This window comes from Perca fluviatilis, chromosome 15, assembly GCF_010015445.1.
Source record: "Perca fluviatilis chromosome 15, GENO_Pfluv_1.0, whole genome shotgun sequence".
In the NCBI taxonomy this organism is placed as follows: Eukaryota; Metazoa; Chordata; class Actinopteri; order Perciformes; family Percidae; genus Perca; species Perca fluviatilis.
In genome coordinates this window covers 15,027,985-15,055,184 of record NC_053126.1, presented here as the reverse complement: position 1 = coordinate 15,055,184, position 27,200 = coordinate 15,027,985, and the positions used below count along the sequence as shown (strand labels likewise).

Genomic DNA, 27,200 nt, shown 5'->3' with positions numbered 1-27,200 from the left:
TGTCTTTGTGCAAGATTGTGTATGTGAGAGAGGGAGAAATAGATGGTGAGAGCTACAAATTAGCACACATACAGGGACAAAACTGTCCATGTTTTGTACGTGTGTGCATGTGTGTATACTGTGCAGTCATACACAAATGTGTGGATTGCTGGTTGTCCATTAAACTCTATGGTTGTAGCAAGAACAGCCGTGTCCACAGGCTGTAAGATGCTGCAGCGGGCAGCTTGGTTGTATGTTTGTAAGCCTCACCCACGCAGCACATTATCATAGCTGTGCAAAGGGCAGTGGTCAAGGATACAGAGCGAGGAGGGGGGGGTGAGAATAGGGAGGAAATAGAAGGTTGAAGCAAAGAAGATGCTAAGCTGAGCTGTTTTCTCTGGTCACAATGCAGCTAGATCAATATAATTTTTCTGTTTGTGTGTATCTAATCTTTCCTTCTTACTTCCAGGGTAAAGACCTTCTGACTCAGAAGATCCCAGTGTGGCAACAAGCTTGCTCAGACCCCAACAAGCTGCCAGAGAGGGCCATGCTCCTGGCCCAGCAGATGGGCTCTGCCTCCCTCGGGGGCGCAAGCCCCCTGCATACCTCTAAATCCAACTTAGTCATCTCGGACCCTATCCCCGGGGCCCAGCCTCTTCCTGTGCCACCAGAGCTGGCTGTTTTCATGGGCAGTGGCATGGGACACCCAGCGGTGAGCTAATTATTTTATTTATTTATGTTTCTATTTTTTAATTTGTCGTGTGTTCATAAGGCAAAACGGTTTTGGCGCTTTCTTTTTCTTATAGTCAAAATAATCTAACTTTAAACAGGAGCAAATACTAATTGTGAATTTATACATAAATTGTCCTTTTTCTTAAGAGAAGTGAATTACTTAACTGGAATTACTTCACTCCAATTTCCTCACCATTGTGAAGGAGCTGACCAGGGCTCCAGACAAATTTTTTACCTTGGTTGCACTGGTGCGCCTAACTTTTTTATTTAGGTGCACCAGCACAAAATTTAGGTGCACCCACATTTTTCCTTGCGTCGCCGTTAATGCTGAATGGCGATACACGATATATAGCTCTGTATTTCTTTACAAAGTGGGCTAAATGTTCAGTTTTAAGTCAAAGCCACTTTTCACAAGCTCTTATTAAAACAGATTGTGATTAAAATAAAATGCAAAGACAGGGTTTCCTTTACCAGTTTGAAAATATACAGCTGCAACACATGTAAATGAAAGTGAAATCTGAAATAAACAGCCTAGGATATATTAAAAATATATGTATCTCTGAGAAAGCTCCTTCACTTGTTTTCAACAACAATAACAGACTGATTAAAAAAGAAAGAGGACGCCCGGATAGCTCAGTTGGTAAATATAGAGGTTCGACTCCGATCTGCGGCCCTTTCCTGCATGTCATTCCCCCCTCTCTCTCCCCTTTCATGTCTTCAGCTTTCCTATCAAAATAAAGGCCGAAATCTTAAAAAAAGAAAAAAGAAAAACAGACAGAAAGACAGAGGGAGAGAGGGTGAGTCCGATGGACTGAAGCATGCTACTCACAGAGTGATGGCTGACTCATTATGAATGGGTCCAGCACGGGTCGAATGAGCTTAGGCGGGTCGGCGGGTATAACGCTGTTATACTTAAACGCCGTTACTCCCAACACTGGTCGCACCCTTACAAATTTTGGTCCAAAACTGGTCGCACTCTAGAGCCCTGCTAACAGTTCTCTCCTAATGTCAGCTTGTCCACCTTTGGCCCTCCATAAACATGCAAATCAGACAACCATCTCTCTAGTCTCTTTTTAAAGATGGCACTCAGGTTAATGAGCTGTTTAGAGCCTACATTTTTATGGTGGGCAGCAGCTGACAGACTTATATGAACTCTCACTAGACTTCAGGTCAGTGCCAATGTTTATTTATTTTTTTAAATCAAGATGAATTATAACATCACTTCAGCTCATTCTAAATATTCTGTGAAGTAATTGCTACTGTAGTATTGCACAGGCTTAGCCATTTTCACAATTTGAGTTATTGAATCCATATGTCCTCTTGTTTATTCCAGAGGCTGATGGGCCCCGATGGTATGTCCATGGTAAATGGAACAACAGGAGTCCATGGGGAGGAATATTGGACGGATGGAGGCACTATATCAGTGTCCCAAGTTAGGCCTTCATCCCCTCAGACCCAGGCGCAGGGCCAGTCCCAGGCTCAGCCCCAGAGACAGGTCAGCGATGTCTACTCCAACACCCTCCCTGTCCGCAGGCCTGCCCCCGCCAAGAATAAGAACCCCGTGGGTAAGATATCCGAACAGTGAGAATTTTATGAGCAGCAGTAGCACTGCAGCAAGAAAATCCCAAGCAGAATGTTTGATTGAGCCTCAACCCAATTCCTTAGATTTTACTTTAAGTTACACTGAGCTACATTTTAACATCACATTGTGTGTGTGTGTGTGTGTGTGTGTGTGTGTGTGTGTGTGTGTGTGTGTGTGTGTGTGTGTGTGTGTGTGTGTGTGTGTGTGTGTGTGTGTTTTTGTTTTTTTTTTTTTTTTTTTTTTTGTGTGTGTGTGTGTGTGTGTGTGTGTGTGTGTGTGTGTGTGTGTGTGTGTGTGTGTGTGGTTTCAATCACAATAGGATCATCACCTACCAACATCTATGCTAAATTACAATGTTGACCATTGCGTTGAGAACTGTTGCTCTTCAGTGTCACAATAAAGGAGCAGGGAGAAGTAGCAACATACACTTAGAAACCGTATGTATAGGAAATGTTGGCATGAGGTAGTCTACAAATTATCTCAACTACAGTGTCCTTTGTTTATGGAGATTATACCATCAGTATCATAGTATCAGTTATTCTGGCAGTGATATATGGATGTTTACAAATGCTCTACAGAAGCACATTTAAGAAATTGCTAAATTTAGAACATCTGCTTGGCTGCTGACTGTGCCTAAATAGACATACAGTACATTACACGTTATCTTAAGTTGGCACTGCAGACTCCAGTTATTCAGAGCATCTGGTGCATTATGAATTCCATGTCACTGACCAATGTCTCTGTTTGCAAACATCACAGGAGAGACACGCACCCTGCCCAGGTCCAGCTCCATGGCAGCAGGCCTGGAAAAGAATGGGCGTGCCCGTGTCCAAGCCATCTTCTCCCACGCTGCGGGTGACAACAGCACCCTGCTCAGTTTCTCTGAGGGAGATATAATCACCCTACTAGTGCCTGAGGCCCGTGATGGCTGGCACTATGGGGAGAATGAGAAGAACAAGATGTAAGTAATGTATTCATATTTTCTATGTTGCATGATTCCATACTGCGAGATTGGATAAATATTTGTCCCATGTTGCGGTAAAGTGCATTTTACAGTTTAACAAGGCGTTCACTTTCCTCAGGCGTGGCTGGTTCCCATTCTCCTACACACGTGTGGTGCCGGAAAGCGATAATGAGAAGCTCAAAGTGAAGTATGTAGCATTTTTCCATCATAAACTGTGTCAACTTAATGAGCCTCAATGAGCCCAGGTCTGAGGCCTTTTGTTTCTTGCCTTCCCAGCCTGCACCATGGGAAAAGTAGCAGCACAGGCAACTTGTTGGAGAGTGATGCATCACTGCCCACACCTGACTATGGGCTGACTGCCCGACTGCTGGCACAGAGCCTAGCACAGACCCGCCCACGCCCCTACAGCATGGCAGGCTTTGGCACACAGGTAGATACAATTCAACATGTGTAGTATCCGTGAACAACACACAAACACTTGTTACTCTTGCTCACTTAATTTGTAGCCCCCCTCTGGTTTAGTCTTGTGATGCATAATTGGATAGGAGTAGTTCTACAGTGAGTGAAAAGGAGACTTTTACTCAGTTTCTGCTGCCCCCTAGTGTTTGTAGGCAAGTATAGCAGGTACTTAAATACAAGCACACGTAAAAATTAATTCTTTTATCTTTTCAGCCTGCTATTGAGGATTATGACGGACGCTTTGCCACAAGGTAAGTGCTGTTTCTGCCCTGCCCCCTAAGTTTTGACTGATATGACTGCTGCTGCCATCTGAATTGTTTAACTTGGATAGTTTTGGAAGTGACCTATCAGAAGAAGACACAAGAGCCAAACACCTTAGATAATGGCATTTCACCTGAGTTACTACATGCTGGAACACTCAAGAGACTGCAAGGCAACTACTTAACATATGCAATGTCCAAATTAAATGCTACATACACATTCGAAGCAGGTTCAAAGTATGTTGTGTAGTGGACAACATCTGTATACTCATTATTCATGCATTATTCTCCAGAAAGTAAGGATCCTAAAAAGATTTTTGAGTGTGCTGTTGATGTACACCATTGTCTCATAATGCAATGAACAAATGAACTCAAGGAGCAAATCACAGTTGTTTAAGACAAGTAGTTAACAGGGTTAGATAGCTAAAGGAAGATCTTTAAAAACAAACAAATGTACTAAATCTTAAGCAGAATGATTTGCATTCATTCTGTGACTTCTAATTGGCAAAGGCATTTCTAAGTCACATTTTGATGGATGTCCGTTTGCACACCGTGTATTATTTTGTGTTCGTACCAAATGGAGGTACATCGGTTACTGCAATAGTATTCTATGACAATTAGTATATAGTACATATTCTATATAGTCAATATGTAGTATGGAATTAGGTGATAGTTTCAGACACTGTGTTGAACTATATAGTCTAAGTATAATTACCCACATTTATATATGATAGTTTATACATAGTAGATTTTCTGTTTTAAATTATCCATTAAGTCTATAAAATGTCGGGGAAAAAAATGACACTATCACAATTTCCTAGAGCCGTCGTAAGATTACCTGTTCTGTCTGGCCAACCGTCCCAAACCCAAATATATCCAATTTACTTTTATTATACTTTTATTATATTAAAAATAAAGTTTTTATTATAATAAAACAATATAATAAAGGGAAAAAGCACAAAATCTTATGTGAGAAGCTAGAACCAGATATTTTTTTGGCTTTTTTGCTTTCAAAATTGACTCAACAAATAATCAGTTATTAAAATCGTTGGCCATTCATTTTTTGTCGATCGACTAATAGACTAATGATTTCACAGCTAGTGAGGAATATTGTTAAGCTCAAGCGATAGAGTCGATCTTTGCTGTAGTGTTAAATCCCCACCTCATGAGATGTACGCACAGTGTTTCATTTGAAAAAATTTTGACTTGTCTTCTTTTCCCTTTCCTCTTTGCTCCTTCTTGCTTAACTTTTTTTTTTTTTTTTTTTTTAAATCGCTCTTTAAAGTAATGAATGCAGTCTAGTGGGGTCAGCGTCTCAGTTTATTGTCAGAGTTCTCTTGGCCCAGTATATTTTCACCTTTAAATACTGTCAAATCCTTGCTGACTCACCAGGGGTGTGTGAGGTTAGGGTTAGGAATGATGCTGTGCCTGTGTTCTGTCCAATCAGGGAGTACATCTTTGTGTACATGTATATACGTAAGTGTGTGTGGCCTAGGTGCACTTGTGTTAGTGTCTGGTGGAGTACATGTTGTGACAATAGACATCATGCTGACCTCATCTCAGTCATCACTGCATGTCAGCCTGGGGCTTTGGGCACCAGTGTTTTACATACTCTTGTCTGCTCTGAATGTGTTTTTATCTGTATCAGTATTTTGAGACAACACTGTGCTGCAGGGTGTATTCACCCCAACAGACTAACACTACATCCCTCCAGCTAAGGAGATGACTTGATTTTCTCATCAACAGTAATGTCTGGGGTTTGTCTACTTTTCAGTGACAGACAGATGCAAATATTCAATAAAACTGATTCATATGGGCAATAATATCACATTAGCAAATATATCTGGATTAAAAAGTGTTGATGAGGGAATTGGAAGTCCAATCTACCTCACGGCAGGTGTGTTTGGAGTTGTAGCTGTAGGTGGGGCAACGTAGATTTCATGACCCCACCTATACTTCTTCAAAACTCTACCCTGCATCCTTGTGCCTGTCTTGTCTTTCTCCATTTCTCTCTGAGTGTGTCCGACCTGGCAAGCTTCCTTCTCTCTTTGTTCCACAGTGACAGTCCTGATGGCAAATTGATTTCGACTGTGTGAGAACAGACATACAGACAGACACAGACAGCTCCGGATAGCACAGGGGCCTCTTCCTCCCCATCTTTCCCTCCTCTTAGCCTCCCTCCTGTCCACTTATCTCCACCTCTCCTCCTCTGCCTCCACACACACCCCTTCTCCAAGTGGAAGAGGCCAGTTTCATCCCTCCTTTCTGTCCTCTCTTCCTCCTCGGGTCCCTCCTTTCCTCCTTCCATCCATCCCGGGTGCTGCTGCTGGTGGTGTCGGTGTGGACAGTAGCGGTTGGTGGGTGGAGGATTGCGTTGAGCAAGAGAGCCAGAGCGGGGCCTACCTGCTCGGCATGCAGCGATATGGACTCTGAATACTCTATCTCTGATCACAGTCCACCATCACGGACTGATCTCTCAAGAGACTGCCTTTGCTACTGCTCGTCTTTCATGCATGTACATGGTTGTGTCATTTTGTCAAACTAAAGGACATGTTCATGTACTGTACAAGTGCCAAAAGACTTCAATGTCGTTGTACTAAAGCCACTGGCTGAATGGCCTTTTTAAGCACAAGTGGGCCCAGTATTATCGAGTTCCCACCCAACACACACATGCTCAAAAAAAGCTTGGTTCAAAGTAAGGCTGTGCAGCAGAATACTTATGTTTCTGTTCTGAGAGAGGTCGCGCTGTGCTTTCTTATGTCAGTGCTAGACTTGATTTTACGTCCAGAGGGAGCGTGTCATATTTGCCTTACTTTGCTTTTTTTTTCTTTCTTTCTTTAAAACACTTTATGTGCAATGAAGCAACTTTTCAAATTGAGCTTCAAGAATATATATATATATATATATATATATATATATATATATATATATATATATATATATCTCAATTGTTTCCGTCAGTCCACCAAATTGCACTTCATTATGATCATTGCAAAAAAACAAGTTTTCATATAAATTCATAAAACGTTCCACCCTCAGCCCCATAGAAAGTTTTTTTTTTTGCCAATCTTGGCTGAACTCACTGCCAGAATTTGGTCTTTTTTTTCTCAAGCAGCAGTGAGTTTAGAGGATTCTTTGATCTTCTGATGAGTATCCTCAAAAACAGCTGTGAATTAGTTTTTCGGTAAAAATGAAACCACGGCTTTTGCAGCTCATAGTGTTATTTATGATTGTATTCCCTGAATGGCTATGTAGTTTTTGGTCTTTTCCTTTAAAACAATTATTGTCCTTGTAAAAAAAAAAAATATATTTCCAGAAACAATGAGAATGAGAAACTACTGATTAGTTGAAGTGTTTATCTTGTGCATGCTGTGGAGGGAAACCAGAAAGTGTGATACTAAAAATGGACCTTGAATGTATGGTGAATTTTTACAAAGGTATTCTAAATAAAACATATCTCTATATATTAATAAACAGTCTGGTCTGACGAGAAATCTGTTCTGTCAGTGACGACATTTTCAGTTATGTTGAACTTTTCCCTTGTTTCAAACGTATGGCTCTGAACTGATCTTTTTCTCTCGATAAATGTTTCGTTATTTTTTTCAAAACTGCCACCCAAATCATTTCTGGCCACAGCTGTGTCCCAAGCATGCAGCTTTATCCTCCCCACACACCTTCAGTAACACCCATAGCATCTGTGGTGCTCTGTGTCACTGTAAAAGAAAAAAAAAAAGGACTGTCAGTGTGTGTGTGGTGTTGTGTACAGTATGCGTATTGTGAGTTTCTGAACTCTGCCTGCCTGCTTATCTTCTTTTGGTTGTATTTTGGCTTGTGATTGAGTTGTATTTGGGTGATAACAATAATAATTGCATTTTTTGCACAAAACTGCCTGTTGCATTTGCAGTAAAATGTATGTCCACAGCTGCAGACACATTTCCTCACAGAGTTTAGGAGCATACAGTAGGCCTATATGGCATGTTGAGCATGACGTGTGTACTTCCGTTTTCCATCCCTCATTTCAGTAACAGTTGTTATTATTATCAACCTATGGTATGTTCATCTTGCACCAGACTAACCAGCAGTGTTGTTACAAAATGTGACCCATGCATGATCTGAGAGATGAGCCATTCAAACCCCAAAGTTCTCTTTACCTTCCAGTTTGGGTCCAGAATTGTCCCGGTTCTGAGGGAACAGGACCTCCGTAAGTCACCAGCCTCCATCGCCTTTCAGCCAATCCCTTTTTTCCTTCTCTCTCTTACTGCCTGGTTCTCTCTCTCTGCTGTCATTGGCTGTCTGGCTCATCAGTAGGATGCTGGGAATCACTGGTCTTTTCTGTCCTTTGGCCTCCACGGATGTGGCAGCATTTGGTTCTGTCAGTCCAGCAGGCTTTGGGTTGTAAAAGAATAACTTTCCCTTTTCTTATGTGTGTGCATCACACCATCATACAGAGAAGACTAACCCTGCATGAATGCCTATAGCAAGCTGTTTTTGTTCTCTCCCCCTCCATATTTTACTTGAGTTTTCTCATTACATGCTTGCTAAAACTCACAGTAGATACTGTAACTATTTGCTCAACTTACTGTAAGAAACAAAACTACGGGAAGGCAGATTTCTTTGGGTGTGGTTACATAACTGGCCATGATCTATCTAAATTCTGTCATGTGTTCAACCTAACTGTCACTGTTCCTTGTCTCACCCCCTCCTCTCCCCACAGTGACCGTTCCCTGGAGGTCTACCTCCGGCCCACCTTCACCGATGACCGATCTGCGCCTATCTTCTACTAGCGGCCTGCTGCCCCCTTTTGTCCACTTTTTAAAGGGGAGAGAGAAAAATGGCCGAAAGTGGCATGTTTGAGTTGTATATTATCACAAGAGGTCCCACAATGCTAAGAATTTAGTTTCTTTGCCATGAAAATTCACTCTGAGAATTTTCGGTTAATCCTTGGGATGTTTTTGCAAGCGCTTTCACAGATGTTGAATGTCTCAGCCTGAACATTCAATTGCAATTGTGAGAGTAGATTTTATTAGTTATTTAGATCACACCAGTTGTGGATAAGGTATGGCTAATAGGTTTTTACAAGTAATGCAGTGGAATTATTATTTATCTGCACTTCTACTATGGGATTTCTTTTGTTCTTCAACACTATACACTGTAAATTTCATTTGAGGATTATTTGCATTAACGAGCTGTTTAGGTGAGGCTTGGGGGTGAATAAGACTATCCACAGCAGTTGTCAGTGCATCACTTTAACATGCACCGACGTGTTGATTGGGTACTGCCACAAATAGCTAGTCTAACTGGTCAGCTGGGGAAAGTAGGATTCTGCTTTTGTTAAGTGATATAGTACTATAGATTTACTAGTTGTGATACAGTATACCCATATTTTCAATGTGGGGACTGTGCCTTCTATTTATTTTTTTTTAAAACATATGCTTCATGCAGCATTGACCCAATCATTCTGTAAACTGGTTTGAGGGCATATGCATCACAGTTCAACTTGTATTTTTATATTCCTGAAAATATAGGTAGGATTGTTTCCCTTTTGTTTTGTTTGCTTGTAATGTCAGGACTTTGTTTTTGCTTAGCGATCTCCAGTACAGTGCACTTCCACCAACATAATACAAGAATATTTTCACTATTTTTTCCTTTTCTTTAAATTTCAGTAATATCTAAGCTGCCAGATATGAAGCCAATAAATGAAATACAGTGCATATATATATATTGGGGCTTTTAAAAAGTATATATATATTTAGCTTTGAGGGAGTGGTAGCTTATCAAATAAGGTACAGTATTAACATTAGCTTTTCATCGTTTATTCTCAGTATTATACACTCATCTGGGAGAAAAGCTTAGAGCAGAGGCAATTATCTACAGTTTGATGTGTGGGAATAGAAGTGGAACCGTATGTGATGAAAAAGAAATGGTGTGTGGTTGTGTGAATGAGCTAAAATGCCTCTTAGTTGCAATAAATCAAGTTACATTGTGAAAAGTCCATTTTCCATGGATGAGAGTTAAATCATGAAAAGTCAGTTTTCCATGAGTGAGTCCTTTACACTGAGTGATATGATCAGGCTTTTATTACACAGCTCATTGGCAGCAAGTTTCAAATGCATTTTTTTACTTTTATATAGCTTTCATTGTCTATTTCTCACCTTTGTCCCGGTTTGTATTATATCTGTACTGTACAGAAAGTGCATATAAATTATCTTGTCCAAAATAAATCTAAATGGGCAGAAACTTCATACTTTTATGTGTTGTGTTTTTTGTTGTGTTATGTTTGTTTTTTTGTTGTTTTTTTTTTGAAAAAAAAAAATTTTTTAAAAAAAAAAAAAATATTAAAAAAAAAAAAAAAAAAAAAAAAAAAAATTTTTTTTTTTTTATAGTACAATAGCAATGAGTGAGAGGGGGCAATGGAAACAGCAATGATGTTACTACCGGTGCAAAGAGCAACCCACCTCACCGTCTCCAAAGGTGTCTGCCACTTTAGCCAATAGGCTTTGTAATTTCTCCTTGGCAAATTTTAGAGACTGTCATCCTGGATTGCATCTTTTCAAATCGTATAAAAATACTAGTGACGTTTTGCTCTACTTGCAGAACTTAAAAGGCAAGGTGAGAGGAAACTGAATTGGCACTTTGAGCTACAGAAGGATAGAGAGGGGGAGGGGGCCGTCGATACAGCAGTAGTAATTCAAGTCAAGCTACCTGCTACGTTGGTAAAACATTCATACAATATGTGAGATATGTCATATTTTGTACGCCTCAGACCCAGGCATTCGGCGCAAGTGTAATTGAATACATTATGTATGACACTATGGACAATATGTAAAAAATATGCATTAAGATGACATTCAACATTTATGACTGGCATATTGACAGGACACTGTTCAGTTGTGTTGAAACTCCTCTCTGTCCCTTTGGTGTCACTCTATTGCTGATGAAATGTTATAAACAAAGCCAATATGCCAAAAAAATAAAGTGAACCTGTAGCTGGCACTGTGGGCATAAATAAGAAACCTCACATGTTTAATATATTTCATTCCAGGACAGGGAGATGAAAGGCAACAGAGCCATCACTTCTATAAATAAAGACCCAGTTTGGCTATACAAAGTGCTTTAGACAGATATGGTAACTGTAGACATTATACTGTAGATCATCATTAACCAGAGTGAGAGGTGGTGATAATTAGGGAGTGACAACACCTTGATTTCCTCTATTATGTTCCATTAACATAGCACACCAAATCCACCATCAAAATGACTTGGATAAAGGGACAAATTAGGTTTCAGCAACTCCACCTTCAAACACCATCACCGCCACCCACGGCTGTTTAAAAGTTTGAAATAAAACACTAGCTTCTTATGCCACAATCATCAAGCATTGCTCTCTGGCTCCAACAGTGAGAACTGTAACAGTCTTTAAAAATGCCAGATCAATGGTAAGCAGATGGACCAAGGCAGCCAATGAGAGGAGAAGCTATGATAAGCCTATCATTTCATTTTTTTCTCCTCTTATTTTTTTATTTAGTTTCTTTTAAATTCACAAATTACATAAATTTGATCGAGCAAACAAGTTATCGTCATATACTGTATGTTGAACTAATATACTGATTGCTATTTCTGCAAACAATATGATCTGATTTTGTATCCACTCTCTTCACCTCTACACCAGCAGCTATCGCTTTCTTCAGAAAAAATAAAGGTGCAAATCATTAAGGGTCTTTTAACTACAATACGAGGCACTGTCTCATAAAGATGCCCCAAACATTGATAAAAATAAAACTCTGTAAAACATCTAGATATAATAATGCTGCTTTTCTGTGTTGAGAAGGACCAGGACCCATCCTCCTCCAGTCAGGACCGCGGGGCACTCAATCTTTTGGCTCATCTTCACTGTTCCCTGTTGGAAATAAATGATTGGAAATACGTATGGTGGCTTTCATTGTAAGAAAGAATAATCAAACAGCTTAAAGTTGATACTCAACCCAAAATCTCTATCTTTGTGTCAAATACTTAACTGCAAACTCTCAAATATTTACCAAAATATCTGTCAATACACTGACTATGCATTGTGTTCTATGTATTATGTTGTTTGTTTACAAAACCAATGTAGAAACTCGCACCCGAGTTACAAAAATGAAGGACACAACTTCCAACTTTTACCAGTCACATTGCAAACCTATAGAGGGCTGATATTTTACACTAAAAGTTTGTTGGTGGAGTATTACTTAGACATTTTGTGCACCGGATTTCAGACAAACTTTTTGGAATTTACTCACATTACTCACAAATCACATTTAGTCATGCCATTACTGACAGTGTTAATTTCAGTTTAGTATAAATAATTTGTTGTTATTAAAAGGAAGGAAAAAATGTATGGGGGGGGAAATATCCATCTGGAAAAATGGACACTGAAGCTTACAAGCCATGGGCAGATGTGATGTTTGCAGGTACATTTACATGCTGTTATAATGTGCTGCAGCTGAGCAGCTTATTAGCTAGCTATCCTCCAAATCAATACCGCACTTTTGTCCACCAAGCTAAGGTGCAGGACAGGACTTGTATCCATGTTTATAAGTTAGATAAGAAGACTTTAGCAGGAAGGCTAATGTGGGTTCTTGTCTGCGACCCTCGTGTTGTGTAGCCGGCTGCTGTCTGGCTGTCAGTGTATGATAGAATGTCTGTGATGGAGCGGTAACATTATTGCTTTATGCAATTATGGTTTGAAATACAGTGATTTGATCAGCCAATTGGAATGACAGTATTCTGACAGATTAATGCAAAAATAAAGGCAAACCATTATGAAAATATATTTTAAAAAATTCCTGAGTTTCCGTGATTAACAGAGATGATATGTATGCTGTTGCAAAAATTTAAACACAAAAAAACATGCAATTTAATTTAAGTAAGATTTAAAAAAAATATTGGGTGATTTTGAATTTAAAATTAGAGGTTTTCAACATTATACAACAGTCCAAACAGTGTATGAAAGACAGTTAATCCAGACCTGTTGCTGAGCCCACGTGGGGGTCGGAGACATGTGTGATAGAGAATCGTGAGACCATGAAACGGTTAAGTGCTACAGCTACAGGTTTAGGAGCCTCAGGACTGTTGATGGTGGATGTGGGTGAGGACTGGGGCTCAGGTATGATGTCAGGTGAGGACAGGCGGGGCTCGAACGAGAGGTCATCTTGCCATTCATAACCCCCACCTGAATGCACACAGACAAGTCATAATTGCAGTAACCATGTGCACAATTTGGGATAAATCAGTCAGAGTTAGGGTTTTGTTCTGCGTAGCTTTTTGTGTTCGTGACAAACTCACCTTCTTCTGAGTTGTTGCCATCGGTTTCTTCAGAAAGACAGAATGATTCACAGGATTGAGCTTCAAGTTCAGGGTCAGATTGTAGCTGGCGGTCAGTGTTTTTTTCCTCTGAGGATTCCTGCCCACTGGACTCTGTGCCTGCGGAGAAGGCGTAGTCAGCCAGCTCCCCCGTGGGGCTCTCCTGGAATTTAAAAACAGAAATATTCCTCTCATAATCTAAAGCAATAAAGTCATTGTTAAAAGACAATACACATTGCTCAACTTTGACCTATAAAAACTCCTCATACCTGGTCAAAAAGGAACACCGTAACATCGTCAAAAAAGGACACCGCTTTTTTCTTCCTTTCCAACTCGTCACAGAAGGACTGGGTGAGCAGGGTGGGCATCTTCAGTAGGCTGCGGAGGTGTCTAGCCCTGCTGCAGTCGCTTACCACCACTGGTACTGTGGCGAAATCCTCCTCACTCTCCTCGCTGTCTTCATCTTGGATGTTATAGGTCCTCAACTCTTCATCGGACTCGCTGTCGTCGGAGTCATCTTCATCCTCCGCCTCCTCCAGCGGGGCTCTCACGTTTTCTCCACACAGCTCCAACAATGACGAGGAAGAGGACAGGTCGACGGGGCCGTTGGATTCTTCACATAAGCTGTCCTGTGAGTCACATTCCCCTGCGTCTATGTCCTCAAAATCTTCCTCGTTCAGCCTCGCACCCTCCCTTCTGTCCTCCTCCTCTTCCTTGATGTGAATGAATTCGGGCAGCTCCTCATCTGTGGATTCTGTGGATCCATCACCATTTTCATTTTCTTTGGGGGCCTCATCTCTGTATTCGGTTATGGTGGAATCCGAATTCAAAGACTGGACAGGGGAACAATCTTCTGCTCTTCTGTTCCCCTCCTCGTGGTTTCCTGGGGCCTCCTGGACAGTGGGAGGGGCTTCGGACCCAATAGAGGAGCAAAGCTCTGAGGAAGGTTCCTCTCCTGAGTGCTCCGACTCCAACCCGAGATCATCATCTGCAGGGGCAGACTCTTTAGTCAAGCAGCCGCCCATCTGCGGAGGAAATGGTGACAGCATGGACAACCCAGGGGTATGAAGGGGATGGTGTGAACTAGGGTCAGCCTCTGAGAGATTCACCAACGCACAACTTTTGATGTGTCTCAGATTTGTTAAATGTTCCTTGTTGAATTGCCTTTTGACAAGATCATCCACTCTGATAGAGCTCAATTTCTCATTAGGGTAGTCACGGTTACTTAAACCTGCAAAGAACTTACTGCCTTCCTCTTGAGGGCTCCTCTCATTTTCAGCATCATAGTCAGAGAAATAGGCTGAGTCCCTGTATGGGTTCTTATCAGTTAGGCTCTTTAGTTCTGAGGTGCTTGTGGACGTGCAGACCCCTTGGCCCAAACCCACATGCAGAACTAGTTCAGGTTCTCCTCCTAGCCTAGGGCTCCTCTCACCACACCGGGGATCTCCAAGCTCTTTGAACAGAAACTCTGGAGATTCGTTGTTCTCTGTGTCGTAGCCACTGTCCAGGGATTTGGGTAGGACGGGGGTATTGAAGGGATCGGGGCTGAAGGCTTGATCACAGGGGCTTGCCATCGATGAGGACAGGTTGAGGGTGTCTGCAGAGTCAGGAGTTCCCTCTGGATGCTTCAATGGGCTTAGCTCTTCCTCCTCTAGCTCAGCATAGTCCAGGTTGAAGTCGGCAAAGATCCCCGACGTGATATCGGTGATGTCATCATCATCATCCTCACTGTAGTCACCAAGCTCAGCCAGATTAATGCTGGAGTTTCTGACCCCCAATCCACTGTCCAACGCTCTGCTACTTTCTGATGTCTCTGGATAGTTTAACCTTTTGTCTCCCAGGCCAACAGAAATTCCTGTTGAAATCCCCTCCCACATATTACCTCTCTGCTTGGCTGACAAGGCTCCTGTTTGACCAGTCCGAGGCTCCTTGAAAGAGGTTGGAGACTTTATATAGCTTGCCTCAGGAATCATCTTAGGCTCAGAGTACAGTCTCTCTCCATTAAGCAACAATTGCTTTTCACATTTTCCCTCCACCTTTCCACTCTCTGTACCTCTGGCATTAATACTTGAGCTGGTTAGAGAATCAATGCTTCTTAGATTGTCTGCAGTTAAGTTCATTTCTGCCTGAGTGGCAGGTCCCTCTCTTTCTTTGTGACATAAGTGGATGTATGAACCTAATTCAGTGGGCTTGCTAGCAGCGTTACATACAGAGTCTCCTCTTTCTGCCTCCCTAGTGCCACAAGACCGGGAGCTGTGGAAGGTTCTGGTGCTGGCCTTGGTTAAAGACCATAATTCTGTTGTGTTAGAGTGAGCAGTATATTGAAGGTCCAGATAGCCATCATGCCCACTGCCTGTCTGCCTGCTGTCAAAGCTTAGGCTATTATTGTTTGCTGAATGGTTTGATGTCCAGTTAGTGGCCTCTCCCTCAGAGAAAAGGTCATCTTCAATATCGTCACCTCTCTGCTGGCCCACCAGCAGGCCGTCCTCAGTCCCTACATCAATACTAATGTGGTTAACGATTGGTAGTGTCTTTCTGAGGGGACCCATCATATTATGGCTTTCATTAACCGTGCTCCGACCTGTGCTCGCTTCAAGGTAGGGATCGCAGAACCCTAAGCTGGGGCTGCTGACTGCTTGTGACAAACTGCGTGGATTTTCTAAACGCCCCACTGGATGGTAAATGTTTGATTTGGACTCTGGCGATGTATTTAGTTCAGACAGACAGGATTGGCGTGCCTTGTATGCTGATGACTGTTCAGAGTAGACCATGTCATCCTGACTGGAAAAGAAGCAGTTATGCGGGTGGCCAAGCTTTAAAGGGCTGGTGCTGGATGACTGTCTCAGCAGTGGCTCCATGGTTAGTTGGACAGTGGGGCTTGAATCAGAGTCATAGGCAGCAGATGTGTTGTTGTCAGTTGACCAGTAAGCACTGGGCTGTGCCATGGATGAACCAGGCCGACTCTCAGTGGACAACCTGCTGCTACTGGCCTCCAGTCCTGGGCTGTAGTCCACTATGCTGTCATCCAGGTTAATGTTACACTCTACTGGTTCCTCTATGCGAATGTAGTACTCGCTGCTGACCGAGGGGCTATGGGCACTCAACACTGGGACCACGCCCGGGTGTTCAGGTTCATAGTAGGATGGGGATATGCCTGAGGTCAGGCTGTCAGTCTTGCAGCCCCCTGAGGTGCTTCCTTTACTTGAATAGTAGATATCCTGGTAATATGGGTTCCCCTGGCCCAGTGTCCCACTGGTGGAGGAGGAGCAGTAGGGCTGCTCAGCTCGGGCCTGCTCCCACTTGTACTCAAAGTTGAGACCATGGCTGGTCTCCATGACAGTCAGTAGGTCATCCCCTGTGTCAGAGTGGAAGCTGTCAGAGAAGTGATCGAGGAGTGGGAAGGAGGACGAGGCAGAGGAGGCCAGCTCCACTGCCTGAGTTTGGTCTGGACTGGGGATATCAGCTGAGGCGGGTGTAGGGGTCAGGACTAGGGATGCGGACGTAGCTGTGTGGGAGGTGCTGCCGAGCAGGTTGGGTCTCAAGGCATTCCAACGTTGTTCAAAGTCTTCCTCTGCCTCACTGGAACCTTTGGCACACAAGTATGTGACCAGAAGGTGGACTTCCTCACTGCTGGGTCTCAGCTCTGGCTGCAGCCAGCAGAACTGCATCACCTCGTACCTGGACAGAAAGAGAAGAAAAGGTCGGAGGCAAAAGAGATTAGAAGTTAAAATTCTGTTACTCTCCTTAGTTAGCTCAGAATAATTTATTGATATGGATAAGGAGAGAAATAGGCATAAGGTATACAACTGATTCTAGACCAACAACAAAGGAATAAAAGAAAATCTTTGAAGTGCACACATAGCACTTGTTCAAGACATAAAGATTGTATGAAGGAGGTGCAGTGCAGATTCTTAGTTACGTGTGTGTGTGTGTGTGTGTGTGTGTGTGTGTGTGTGTGTGTGTGTGTGTGTGTGTGTGTGTGGAGTGCATTTAATTTAGTGAGGAACAATTTTGAAAAACAAATAAATAAAAATATTTGGCTGGCGTCCCAGCTAAAGATGAATGAGGTCATTCAACTCTGGTTAATGCCAAGGGGGACATAAAGAATAGGGAAAGTATTGATCATCTGCCCTTGCTAGCAAAGAGAAATATTGCTACGGTGGACTGGTGCACCACTATAAGCAGAAGCCGATTTTAAAAACAAGACACACTGACTTGTTAGAAATGAATTGGTCAGCGAGAACTGGAGGCTTAGTAATGTCTAAAATGTATGTGGTTTCAAGATGTGTAACATTTTGAGTGTCTGCCTGTGCATGTTTATGTACAGTATGTCTCCCCGATAGTATGGGCATGCAACTATGTCTCACCAGCGCTCAGCCAAGGGGAATTGGAGCAGGGGTTTGGGTAGTTTGAGCTGCTGTTCCTTCACAGCATATGTCAGCACCTGTCTGTCAGAGTAATGTCTGTACGGCTGGTTTCCCAGTTCAAACAGCTCCCACACAGTCACTCCTAATGACCTGGAATGGGCAAAGACATCATTAAGTGTGTTCACCACTCATATCCCACATTTGGCCATGTTCCAAGCAAGCTGTTCATTGCATACTGTAACCTTCTTTATGTTAAGTTATAAGTATATTTGTGCTTTACACATATTTCCCAGAGTTTCACCATAAAAGATCAAAGGAAAACATCAAAAACATCAAAAGCTAAGAATCCAGTGTAACATTCTACCAATATAACCTGCATTAAAACAAAGTTTCAAGCATTTTGTTTCCTATTTCTATACAGGGGATGATAGGGGATGAAGGGGATGTTGGTATGGTAGTGTTATCTCATTAAACTTGCAATAATATTTCCTGTTTGTCACTCTTTAAATATCTCACCATATGTTGCTGGATTTAGTTTGGTCAACGACCAGCAGGTTTCCGTGGACCTCATCTATGAGCTCAGGTGCAATCCAGCGCAGGGGCACCCAAATCTGGTCTTGTGTTACGTAATAGTCATCCTATACAACAACAACAAAAACATGTTTGAGTACTGATAAGGTAAAATGCAGTCAATAGAAATGACATCATCAAAAGACATTCTGACCTTGTATCGGCTGTGAGATAGGCCATAGTCTCCGATCCTAACTGACATTTCTGAAGTTAGCAGGCAGTTTCGCAAGGCCAGGTCACTGTCAAAACAAATGAAACTGTCATCTAATACAGTACAACTGAGCTGCATAAAAATACCTATGTTTATTTCCATATTTATGTATCTTCTTTAAAGGCTGTGTACACCTTTTTCAATCTATATCTGTTTTTAGTTTTTGTTTCATCTTGGACCTTCACACTGGTTTGAAATGGGCGGGGCTCGGTTGGAAAAAAGATGAAGTCACGTACTGCCATTCACCAATTGGGATTTGGCAACATTTGAATCAAAATGTAATGACGTTTGTGGGATTGTTTGGTTATTTTGCCAGGCCACGGTCAGTCAAACTTGATCAAACCACAACCACACATTCCTGAGTTTCTGAGTGTTAAAATCTTAATATATTCAGACTTAAGGATGTTTTTATCTTGCTTTGATTGTTGCTTATTTATTCATAAAATAAATACTTTGCATTAGAAACAAGGTTTGCAGGGGCTTTAAATTATTGCTGGAAGTTTTATGACTAATACTAATTTTTTTTTTTTTTTTTACCATTGTTACACCCAAGTCAGTATATTATGGGAAGTTTTCTTTTCGTTATACATGCATATCAGTGTTTGTTGAAACATATTGTTTGTGATATATTGTCAATGAATATGTCTCACTGCATTATGATTATCCTATGTAGCCATAGCATGAATAAAATCATATCATGAAATGTGTACATTTACAGTATCATGTAAGGTTTCTTCTCATCTGACCATGTAACATGACACAGACTTAACTAAGTCACTTTGTCTAATCTCACCTCATCCACAAACAGTGCGCTCTTTTCGCCTGGCAGCCCCTGATTGGTTGCCATGGCAACCACATGGCTGAAAGAGAGCGATAGGGGCTCGCCCCCGGCAACAAAATCACTGATGCTGGAGTTTGTGACAAATACTCAGGCAGCACCAGGATGTTGTTGCAGGGAGAGGCCAGCAGGGGGCACTCAGAGCATACAGGTTCCTTTCTAGAGCATTAACATTGAGGTTGATGAAGGTAAATAGAGCTGGACTGACTGACACACTGCACCTGTGTATAAAGTTGTATTTGTGGAGTTGCAGAAGCCCAGAGGCAATGTCACACGCCATTCGCTGGAGGATCAAAGGGTCAGGAGTCTCTGAGTCAGCCACCCGACAACTGCACAGATAGCTCTTTAGATCACCCTGAGAGGAGACAGGAAATGAGGTTGTAAGCTGCTCTGACCGTTTATGAATAAACCAAACAACAATGAACCAAGAAAGAAAATAATGAGGTATATGGGAGGAACTATATAAACAGAATTTGATTATGAAAGCATGTCCCACCAGAGGGCAAAACTCCATGACCAGCAGATAAGGAGTGACCTCTGAGCACTGGGCCAGGCACTGCAGGAGGGCAGGGTGCTGCAGGGTTCTGGCAGGACAGGGTATGAATCGTACAACACACACAAAATATAGAGGTGACAAACTAATCATATATTGTGATTAATATTTTTTCTTGATTAATCGATTAGTTGTTTGGTCTATAAAATGGTGAAAAATGTTGATCAGCGTTTTTCAAAGCCCACGATGACATCCAAAAATGTCTTGTTTTGTCCACAACTCAAAAATGTTAAGTTTACTGTCGTAGAGGAGTGAAGTAACCAAACCAATTCATTGATTATCAAAATAGTTAATTTTAAAGTTGATATCTAATCATAGTAGAATGAGAATATGCCTCGATAATCGATTGCAGCTCTACATACTATAATACATTTCTGATCATTCATTTATGTTGTTTTATTGCTATGTGGTGTTATTGATGGGCTGTAGGGCTGTGCTGTGTGATCTCTGATATTTCAGTGAACTGACCGGTATGGCTGCACCTCCTCCAGGAACTGCATCTGATCCTGGACACTGGCACTGGACTTCAGCTCCTTAACCACTACCTGGGTGGTACTGAGGCCCGCATTGACCTCGCCCAGCAGAACCTGAAAAATACACATAGGAGGAAGACTTTTATACCAAACTCTAGGAATGTAGAATCTATGACAAACAGCATCAACATGCAATTAAAAAGTGAGAACATGTGAGAAAAAATAAAGTAGAATGAGAATGGTCCATGAGCAAATCTAAGAAGTAGTTACAGCAGCATGTACTGTACGGTAAACTGTGAGGAATTTACTGTGACTGTGAATTTCAACTCCTCTCTTCAACACAAGTGCCAAAAATTTGCCTCGCTAGAATGAGATCATCGTCACATTACCCGCGCATTCCTCACAGAGTAGAAAGCACATTGGAGTACAGTTCATACAGTAGGGAAGGAGGCAGTTGAAAGAGTTAAAGCAAGTTATAATGAGCACAAAGGTGGTTTCTTCGGACACAAAAGCCACTGTGATTGTGTGTATGTTTTAGGAACAACAAAAGCATGTTTCACCTTGCCAAACCAACCATGTCCAATCTCCTTTAGATAGAGTAGACTATGGCGGCCAAGGTCTGATGATTTCAGCAGCTGGACTGGAAAGGAACAGTAAAAAAAGACAAAAGATTATGTTTAGACGGGGGAAAAAATAGAGACTGTTGGAAAAAAAGTGATCAAGAGAAAATAAACGACAGAGAAAGAAAGGTTTTCAAGGAGCTAAAAAGTCAATAAAAGAAAAATAGAAAGATGGGAACAGAAATGGATTCCTACAGCACAGGGAAACATCACAGACATAGTTAGTGAAATAATATAAACTCCTCTCAGATAAAGAATAAATGTACATTTTCCTAAATAATGGCATCAACTAAAGAGGAGAGATTGCCTGAAGGCAAATAAACACAACTTCCCAACTATAATTAAATAAGTATCTACAAGAACAAGGAAAGTTGAAGCCAGCAAGTCATGCACAAATTCAAATACCTCCATGGATCCTCATATTTCAAAAATGGAGATGATGGTGGAAAGATGATGGTGGAGCAGTGGAGCGGCCAGCCACTCTGAGCACCGTGACAGGGACTGAGTCCCATGGAGGGATGAAGTACTGGTTCAGAGTGTGAGAACCGAGAGCCCGTGGCCCCAGCCCCAACCCCAGGCGTCTTAGCCTCATTGTGTGTATTTGAGAAATAGCCCACGTTCGCAGTGTGTTTGTGAGAGAGCCTCGGCAGGATTTAACCCTCTGAGCCCTCGCACAGCTGAACAAGCTCCCCACGCTGCCTCTTCCAGTCTGCACCGAGATCATCCTCCAACTGGGACACACAAAAACACACATACTGTGCTCGTCCAGAGCTTTCCAGCTGTTGAGCAAACACTGAAATCCTTGATTCCTATACAGACTACATTTAAATCTACAGTAAGCTGAGAGAGATAGAAAACGCATCACAGCTTCGACTCGTTGGAACAATCTGCCGACGGTTTCACGCAGGAGGATTTCTGCCCTGGGCGCGGAGATTGTCTGGTCATGCATCACGCCTGATGTGACCATCACCCATGTTGGTAGTGTGCCGTCTGACGCGCCAGCTCTGTGTGCAGCTTCAAGACACCCAGTTGTGACATAAGGCCCACATAATGCCCCCCTGTCACCCAGGACAGCAGCATTCCTCATCCAAACAGGACACAAACACTGCTCTGTCAGATGCAGAAAAGACCTCTGTCATACACACTCACCAGCCCTATCTCAAGCCTCCCCTCCCCGCTCTTAGGTCCTGGTGCATGCCACCACCCATCCCGTGTCTCTCCTCATTCTGTCACAGACCTTTCACTGTATTCTGCCCATAATGCCAGTCCTCCACTGGTGCGTTCCATGGAAGTTTCAGCCCGGCTCATCCACTGCCCAGCCAGCCTAAATCAGGGCCATTGTTTGGCTCGCTCACGCACACGCTCATGCTGCGTCTCCTGGTACCCAGTGGAACACACACACACACACACACACACACACACAAACATACACACACGCACGCAAACACTCATGTGCAGACACACACAAGGCCCATTCTCCACTAAAACACTGGGCAGAGGTTGTCACGATAACAACAGTCCCACACTTCTCCACCCCCGACCCCCCCGAGCCTCCACCACCCCTCCCTGACAGAGAGAAATTAAAAAGAAGTGGTATTATTCCAAAAGTGGAATGTGTGAGTGTGAGTGTGCATTCCCGTCCTACTCATGGCATTCCCAGAGAAGATGGTGGGGTCCAGTGTGACTGTGGGATCGGTGGGCCCGTGGAATGATACACACACAATCGCTTCACACACGCACTCTGATGCATTGAGCCTCTGTAGTGGGTTTGAAGGCTTTGAACGACCTCTTGAATAAAAGATTAGACCAACAAGTGAAAAGCAGGACTGTCATATCAATGGCAAACGTTGTACTGCATGTTCATACAGATGTATATAAGTGATATAGAACAAGCCATTCATGGTTAGAGAAAAAAACAATGTAACTAGTGTTTTTGTTCAGCATGCAATTACTAGGCTCATTTTCATCGTGTGTATGTCAGTGTGGGGGTGGAGGATTTATGACATGGGCATGATGTTAATATTTATGGAGGAGCCTGCTCAGTTTTTGACCTGCAGCTTATTGATGTTATACTTTAGAAATATATCATTCCTGCCATTTCCTACCCTCTCAACGTTTTTAACATTTTTGCACGCTTATGACAATCTGTCAGATATTAGCAAAGCACTGAAGAGCCTGCAGAAATTATACATTCCCAATACTTCCAATATGCGCAGGTGAAAAAGTTGATATACTGTAATAATAATAACATATTTTACTTTACATAAGAAAGAAGCAATGAGTATGAGACCATTCTCTCTGACTCAGTGAAAGGAGACATTCTCCCCTTTTTCACAATTTCGTTTCCTTTCGCCATCTATCCATTCCTCGCCCTGCAACACCTGGTCCAATCATACGACAGTAGCTATGGAGGACAGAGGGGAGGCTAGTAATTGGCTGCGAGCCTGAGGCTGCCTTGTCCAATCATTGCTGGAGCTCGCATCCTGGGAAGCTGAGCCCCAACTCGCCTCCCTTCTGGCTGAGCACAGTGCAGCGCAGACAGCCAGTGAGTCATGCAGGGAGAGACACCCAGGATCTGGCTTACACTGAGATTCACACACACACACACTCCACATACATGCACATACACAACAGGCTGGGCTTGAGGCAGAATGACCTGAAGGAAAACAAACAGGCTGTGACGTTGCTGAGGAGGATCATGGATATAGAAATGTAAGACCCCAACATACAGTTACATGGATGTGTGCTGAAGTATAGATGTTGGATTATGTAAGATCAAGATTCAAGTAAAATAGGAACAATGTAACGTAGCATGCATTTACGAACACACACAGAACCCCAGAAATAATGGCCACTAGGGTTAGGTCAGATTCCTTCCCCTCCAGTGCGCTGCATTTTTCACATACAGTATGCAACATCTGCAGTTGCTCAATTTTGAAATGCATTACACAAAGGACAGATGTCTTTCCCATGTTGAGAGAGAACGCAAGAAAGAAGAGACACATAATACACGATAACAAATAAAACCCTCTCTTTTCCCCCATTTTTTTAAAAAAATTTTTAAAAAAAAAAAAAAAAAAATAAAAATTTTTTAAAAAAAAAAAAAAAAATTAATTTTTGAAAAAAAAAAAAAAAAAAAAAAAAAAAAAAAAAAAAAAAAAAAAATTAAGAGAGAAGATGAGAGAAAATAAGAAATGAAAAACACCAGGAAGCAAAAACTAAATGCAAAAACAGGTCATTAAAAGTCCAAGCAGATATAACTAGGTGTTATGTGTTGATGGTGTTGCCTAGTTTCTTACTGGATCTGCCAGGCTGTTTGGAGACAGGCAGGGAGACCTCAGTGAGGGGAAGGATGTAGACCTCGGGGCCATTCTGGGAGGAAGGCGAGGCCAGGGTGGAGAGATCTGCCTGGTACTCCTCTCCCTCAGTGTTTTCAAACTCCTGGTGCAAAGAAACATTCTGGAATTAGTCATCCACTCGCAGCCATTCTATCTCTGCGATAGTGGGAGACAATGGTTCAACTGTGAGGGCATTCAGATGCACTGAGGCACACCCACCGAGCTATATACATAAGTCATGTACGCTGTGGGGTGTTTTGTGTGGGTCACGACAAAGACGCTGTAGGAGGAAGCACACTAATGTGTGTCTTCAAACTGTATACACAAAGCCTGTCTTTCTTTGTTCAGTCTTTTCTTTCTTCCTCATATAGACTCACATATACAAACCCCAAGGTTCTTTTCGTGAAAAAAATGCACTTTATATACCATTACCATACCATTGTAAGTAAAGAAACAAAACATGACTTTACATACATACATAGTTACAGTTTCTGTTTGTTTGTACAGAATAAAAAGTACATTTTGGCATTTATTTTAACCCATGAGGACTTATTGTTCTCAAAGGATGTTTTAGTACATCATGTCAAAAATATCTGAGAGGAAACACCGATGTCCTGATTATTTGAAGCTTCATGATTTAAACTGTGCTGTTACATCTGCCATACATTGCACTAGCTGCATTGTAAGTTACATTCTCTACTGTGCACTATGAAAAATATAACCAGAAATAACTCTGGTCCTTTAACCGCAGATTGCCCCACTAAGTTGGATGAGGAGAGGAGAGTGTAAAACAGTGACCCTCTCTTTCCATCCCTGTACACCATACATCATCCTCTGCTAAGCCTGTTTTATCCCTACTTCTCTTCTTTCTGCCCCGCCATACGTTGTATCTCTCCAGTCTACTGCATTGTCCTTGCTGTCTAATTCTTGTAGTGTGCCCCTATAGAAACCCCCATACAGTATGTAATAAAAGTGCTGACATACCGCATAGTAGTAAGGAGACAGATTTCAAACTTTGCACATACGAGAGAAAAATGTTGCATTGTCCTTTATGTTGTCTCTCCTTTTCCTCTTCCACATGTAGCTTCGAAATCAGGTCTGTCTTCGCCCATGTAGCTATTATTTAGTGTTTTTAACACACAGACAAGGATCAACATTCTGGCTATAAATGCTAAAACAAAACAGTAGAGTAGTGGAACAACTCCATGAGCTCTATAAGACCATCATGTTTTTTTTAATACATATTTATATTGTTTTTGCTCCTTTAACTATGTGTCTGTTTGGAAATAGTGCAACTCTACCTATTTGCATTACTTCATTATGCAACATGAATGAGTGATTGAGGCAAGCTTATGAACTGAATAGAAACTGAAGTAACCAAGATCACAGCGGCACTGCCACCATTGACTGGCATGCTGCACTTATAATGATTTCCTTGTCTGTATGATTTTTTAGGTTACAGCAGACATCAGATTTGAATCACAGCATCCCCTCTTTCCATTAAATATATAATTTCAGTCAAATCCCCTCTTGATGCTGTCCTGTCTGTGTCCTACCACACAAAGCAACATCACTCAATGATCTTCAAGTCAATGTTGTTAGCACTTTCTGAGACTGTGTGGCTATGTTGGGAAACCGGGCTGGCAATAGTGCTCCGTTCACAAGCACTGAGCCATCCACACATCCATGCATCCATAACAAGCCTATCTCCCACTTGCAGAAACCACAGACGTCAAGAAAGGAAAAAGTAAAGAGAAAAAAAGGAGGAAATGAGAAAAAAGGAGAACAGGAGAGTGGGTTGCAGGATGGACTATTATGAAATATTTAAATGGCTCATCACCAATGACTGTGTATATAGGATTGTGTATATGTCTGTTTCTCATTCACCATCTGCCATTCTCCTCAGAGCGAAGTGGGAACGCGAGCACCTGGCTGTGAGTCAGCGTTGCATAGCTCCCCAGAGAGCCTTCAGTTTAGAAAGCACTTAATACCCAGCCTCACACTACGCGCTCCAGTAAGAGTAACAGCGATGGAGAGGAATAATGAAGCTTTGTGGATGGCGCAGCGGTGCAATTTTGCAGTCCCACACGACTGCACACCTTACAAGTGAGATGTTGAGTGACGAGCCGGTGCCAAAAAGAGTGGGAACTGTTTGACCATTCTGTGATGTTTGCTGCCAAACTAAGAGAGCAAGACAAAGATCTGTTTCTCTTGTCTGGAATTGCAATGAACTATAATCAAGACAACAAGCATTATATTTTATTCACTAAAGTGAAAATTTGTGTTGTACTGTTTTAGCATAACCCAAATAAATTAGAATATTTTAATTTTAAATTGCCTGAGAACGGAAAGTTCTGCTTCTCTGAGAAGATTCATTGTTAGCAACCACAGTTACAATGCACTCTCTTGTTATTGTAATCCTTTAATTAGTTTTTTTCTCAAATGTCCATATTTACTATTATGTTAACAATGACCCACAGCTTTGAATGAGTCACATAAACTCAAATTAATGCTGTTATTCTCCACCTATTGTTATGAACAACTTATGCAACAAACTTAAAGGAAACTCATTACTGCTACCTTTGTCCAATGATTTTAGAGTGGCTTGGCAAGATGCTAAGTTTCAAAAATGATTTTGTAAAACTATCCTCCCATCTTTTACTGTATCTTTACAATAGAATACTTACATCTGTATTGTAGCTAAACTTTCACTGTGAATTATCTGATGACAGGGTGCATGAGACAATATCCCTGCAAGAATCAATAGTGTCACATTGGTATATGAACCAGGCTCAAGGTGGGGCCGTGGTTGATCATGACAAAATGAGCTGCTATAGCCATTCTTCTGCCATTAGTCTTTTCACAGCAAAAAGCAGGCCAATGGAAAGCAGACACAGACCAAGACTACCGCTGTT

The 27,200-nt window shown here is 41.9% G+C and overlaps 2 protein-coding genes across 5 annotated transcripts in view; one reads left to right on the top strand and one right to left on the bottom strand.

The window, feature by feature from the left end:
• Positions 1–10,226, top strand: part of baiap2a (BAR/IMD domain containing adaptor protein 2a) — a 55,633-nt gene extending 45,407 nt beyond the window's left edge. The window contains exons 8-15 of one of the 3 annotated variants that reach the window (XM_039824963.1): positions 449–691; positions 2,045–2,276; positions 3,053–3,254; positions 3,376–3,444; positions 3,534–3,687; positions 3,930–3,967; positions 8,135–8,177; positions 8,691–10,226. In XM_039824963.1, coding sequence (XP_039680897.1) covers positions 449–691; positions 2,045–2,276; positions 3,053–3,254; positions 3,376–3,444; positions 3,534–3,687; positions 3,930–3,967; positions 8,135–8,162 — 966 coding nt within the window. In that variant the 3' untranslated portion in view covers positions 8,163–8,177; positions 8,691–10,226. Of the gene's footprint in view, positions 1–448; positions 692–2,044; positions 2,277–3,052; positions 3,255–3,375; positions 3,445–3,533; positions 3,688–3,929; positions 3,968–6,035; positions 6,854–8,134; positions 8,178–8,690 lie in introns of those variants that run through there. The other 2 variants (XM_039824961.1, XM_039824962.1) reach the window with 2 other exon arrangements.
• A 1,262-nt stretch (positions 10,227–11,488) lies between these two features.
• Positions 11,489–27,200, bottom strand: part of aatka (apoptosis-associated tyrosine kinase a) — a 30,904-nt gene continuing 15,192 nt past the window's right edge. The window contains exons 4-15 of one of the 2 annotated variants that reach the window (XM_039825166.1): positions 24,247–24,388; positions 20,888–20,967; positions 20,323–20,441; positions 19,798–19,885; positions 19,523–19,656; positions 18,407–18,491; positions 18,199–18,320; positions 17,683–17,832; positions 13,585–16,993; positions 13,298–13,478; positions 12,981–13,184; positions 11,489–11,873 (exon numbers count right to left, since the gene is read on the bottom strand). In XM_039825166.1, the coding sequence (XP_039681100.1) occupies positions 11,845–11,873; positions 12,981–13,184; positions 13,298–13,478; positions 13,585–16,993; positions 17,683–17,832; positions 18,199–18,320; positions 18,407–18,491; positions 19,523–19,656; positions 19,798–19,885; positions 20,323–20,441; positions 20,888–20,967; positions 24,247–24,388 (4,743 nt within the window). In that variant the 3' untranslated portion in view covers positions 11,489–11,844. Of the gene's footprint in view, positions 11,874–12,980; positions 13,185–13,297; positions 13,479–13,584; positions 16,994–17,682; positions 17,833–18,198; positions 18,321–18,406; positions 18,492–19,522; positions 19,657–19,797; positions 19,886–20,322; positions 20,442–20,887; positions 20,968–21,352; positions 22,074–24,246; positions 24,389–27,200 lie in introns of those variants that run through there. The other variant, XM_039825167.1, reaches the window with a different exon arrangement.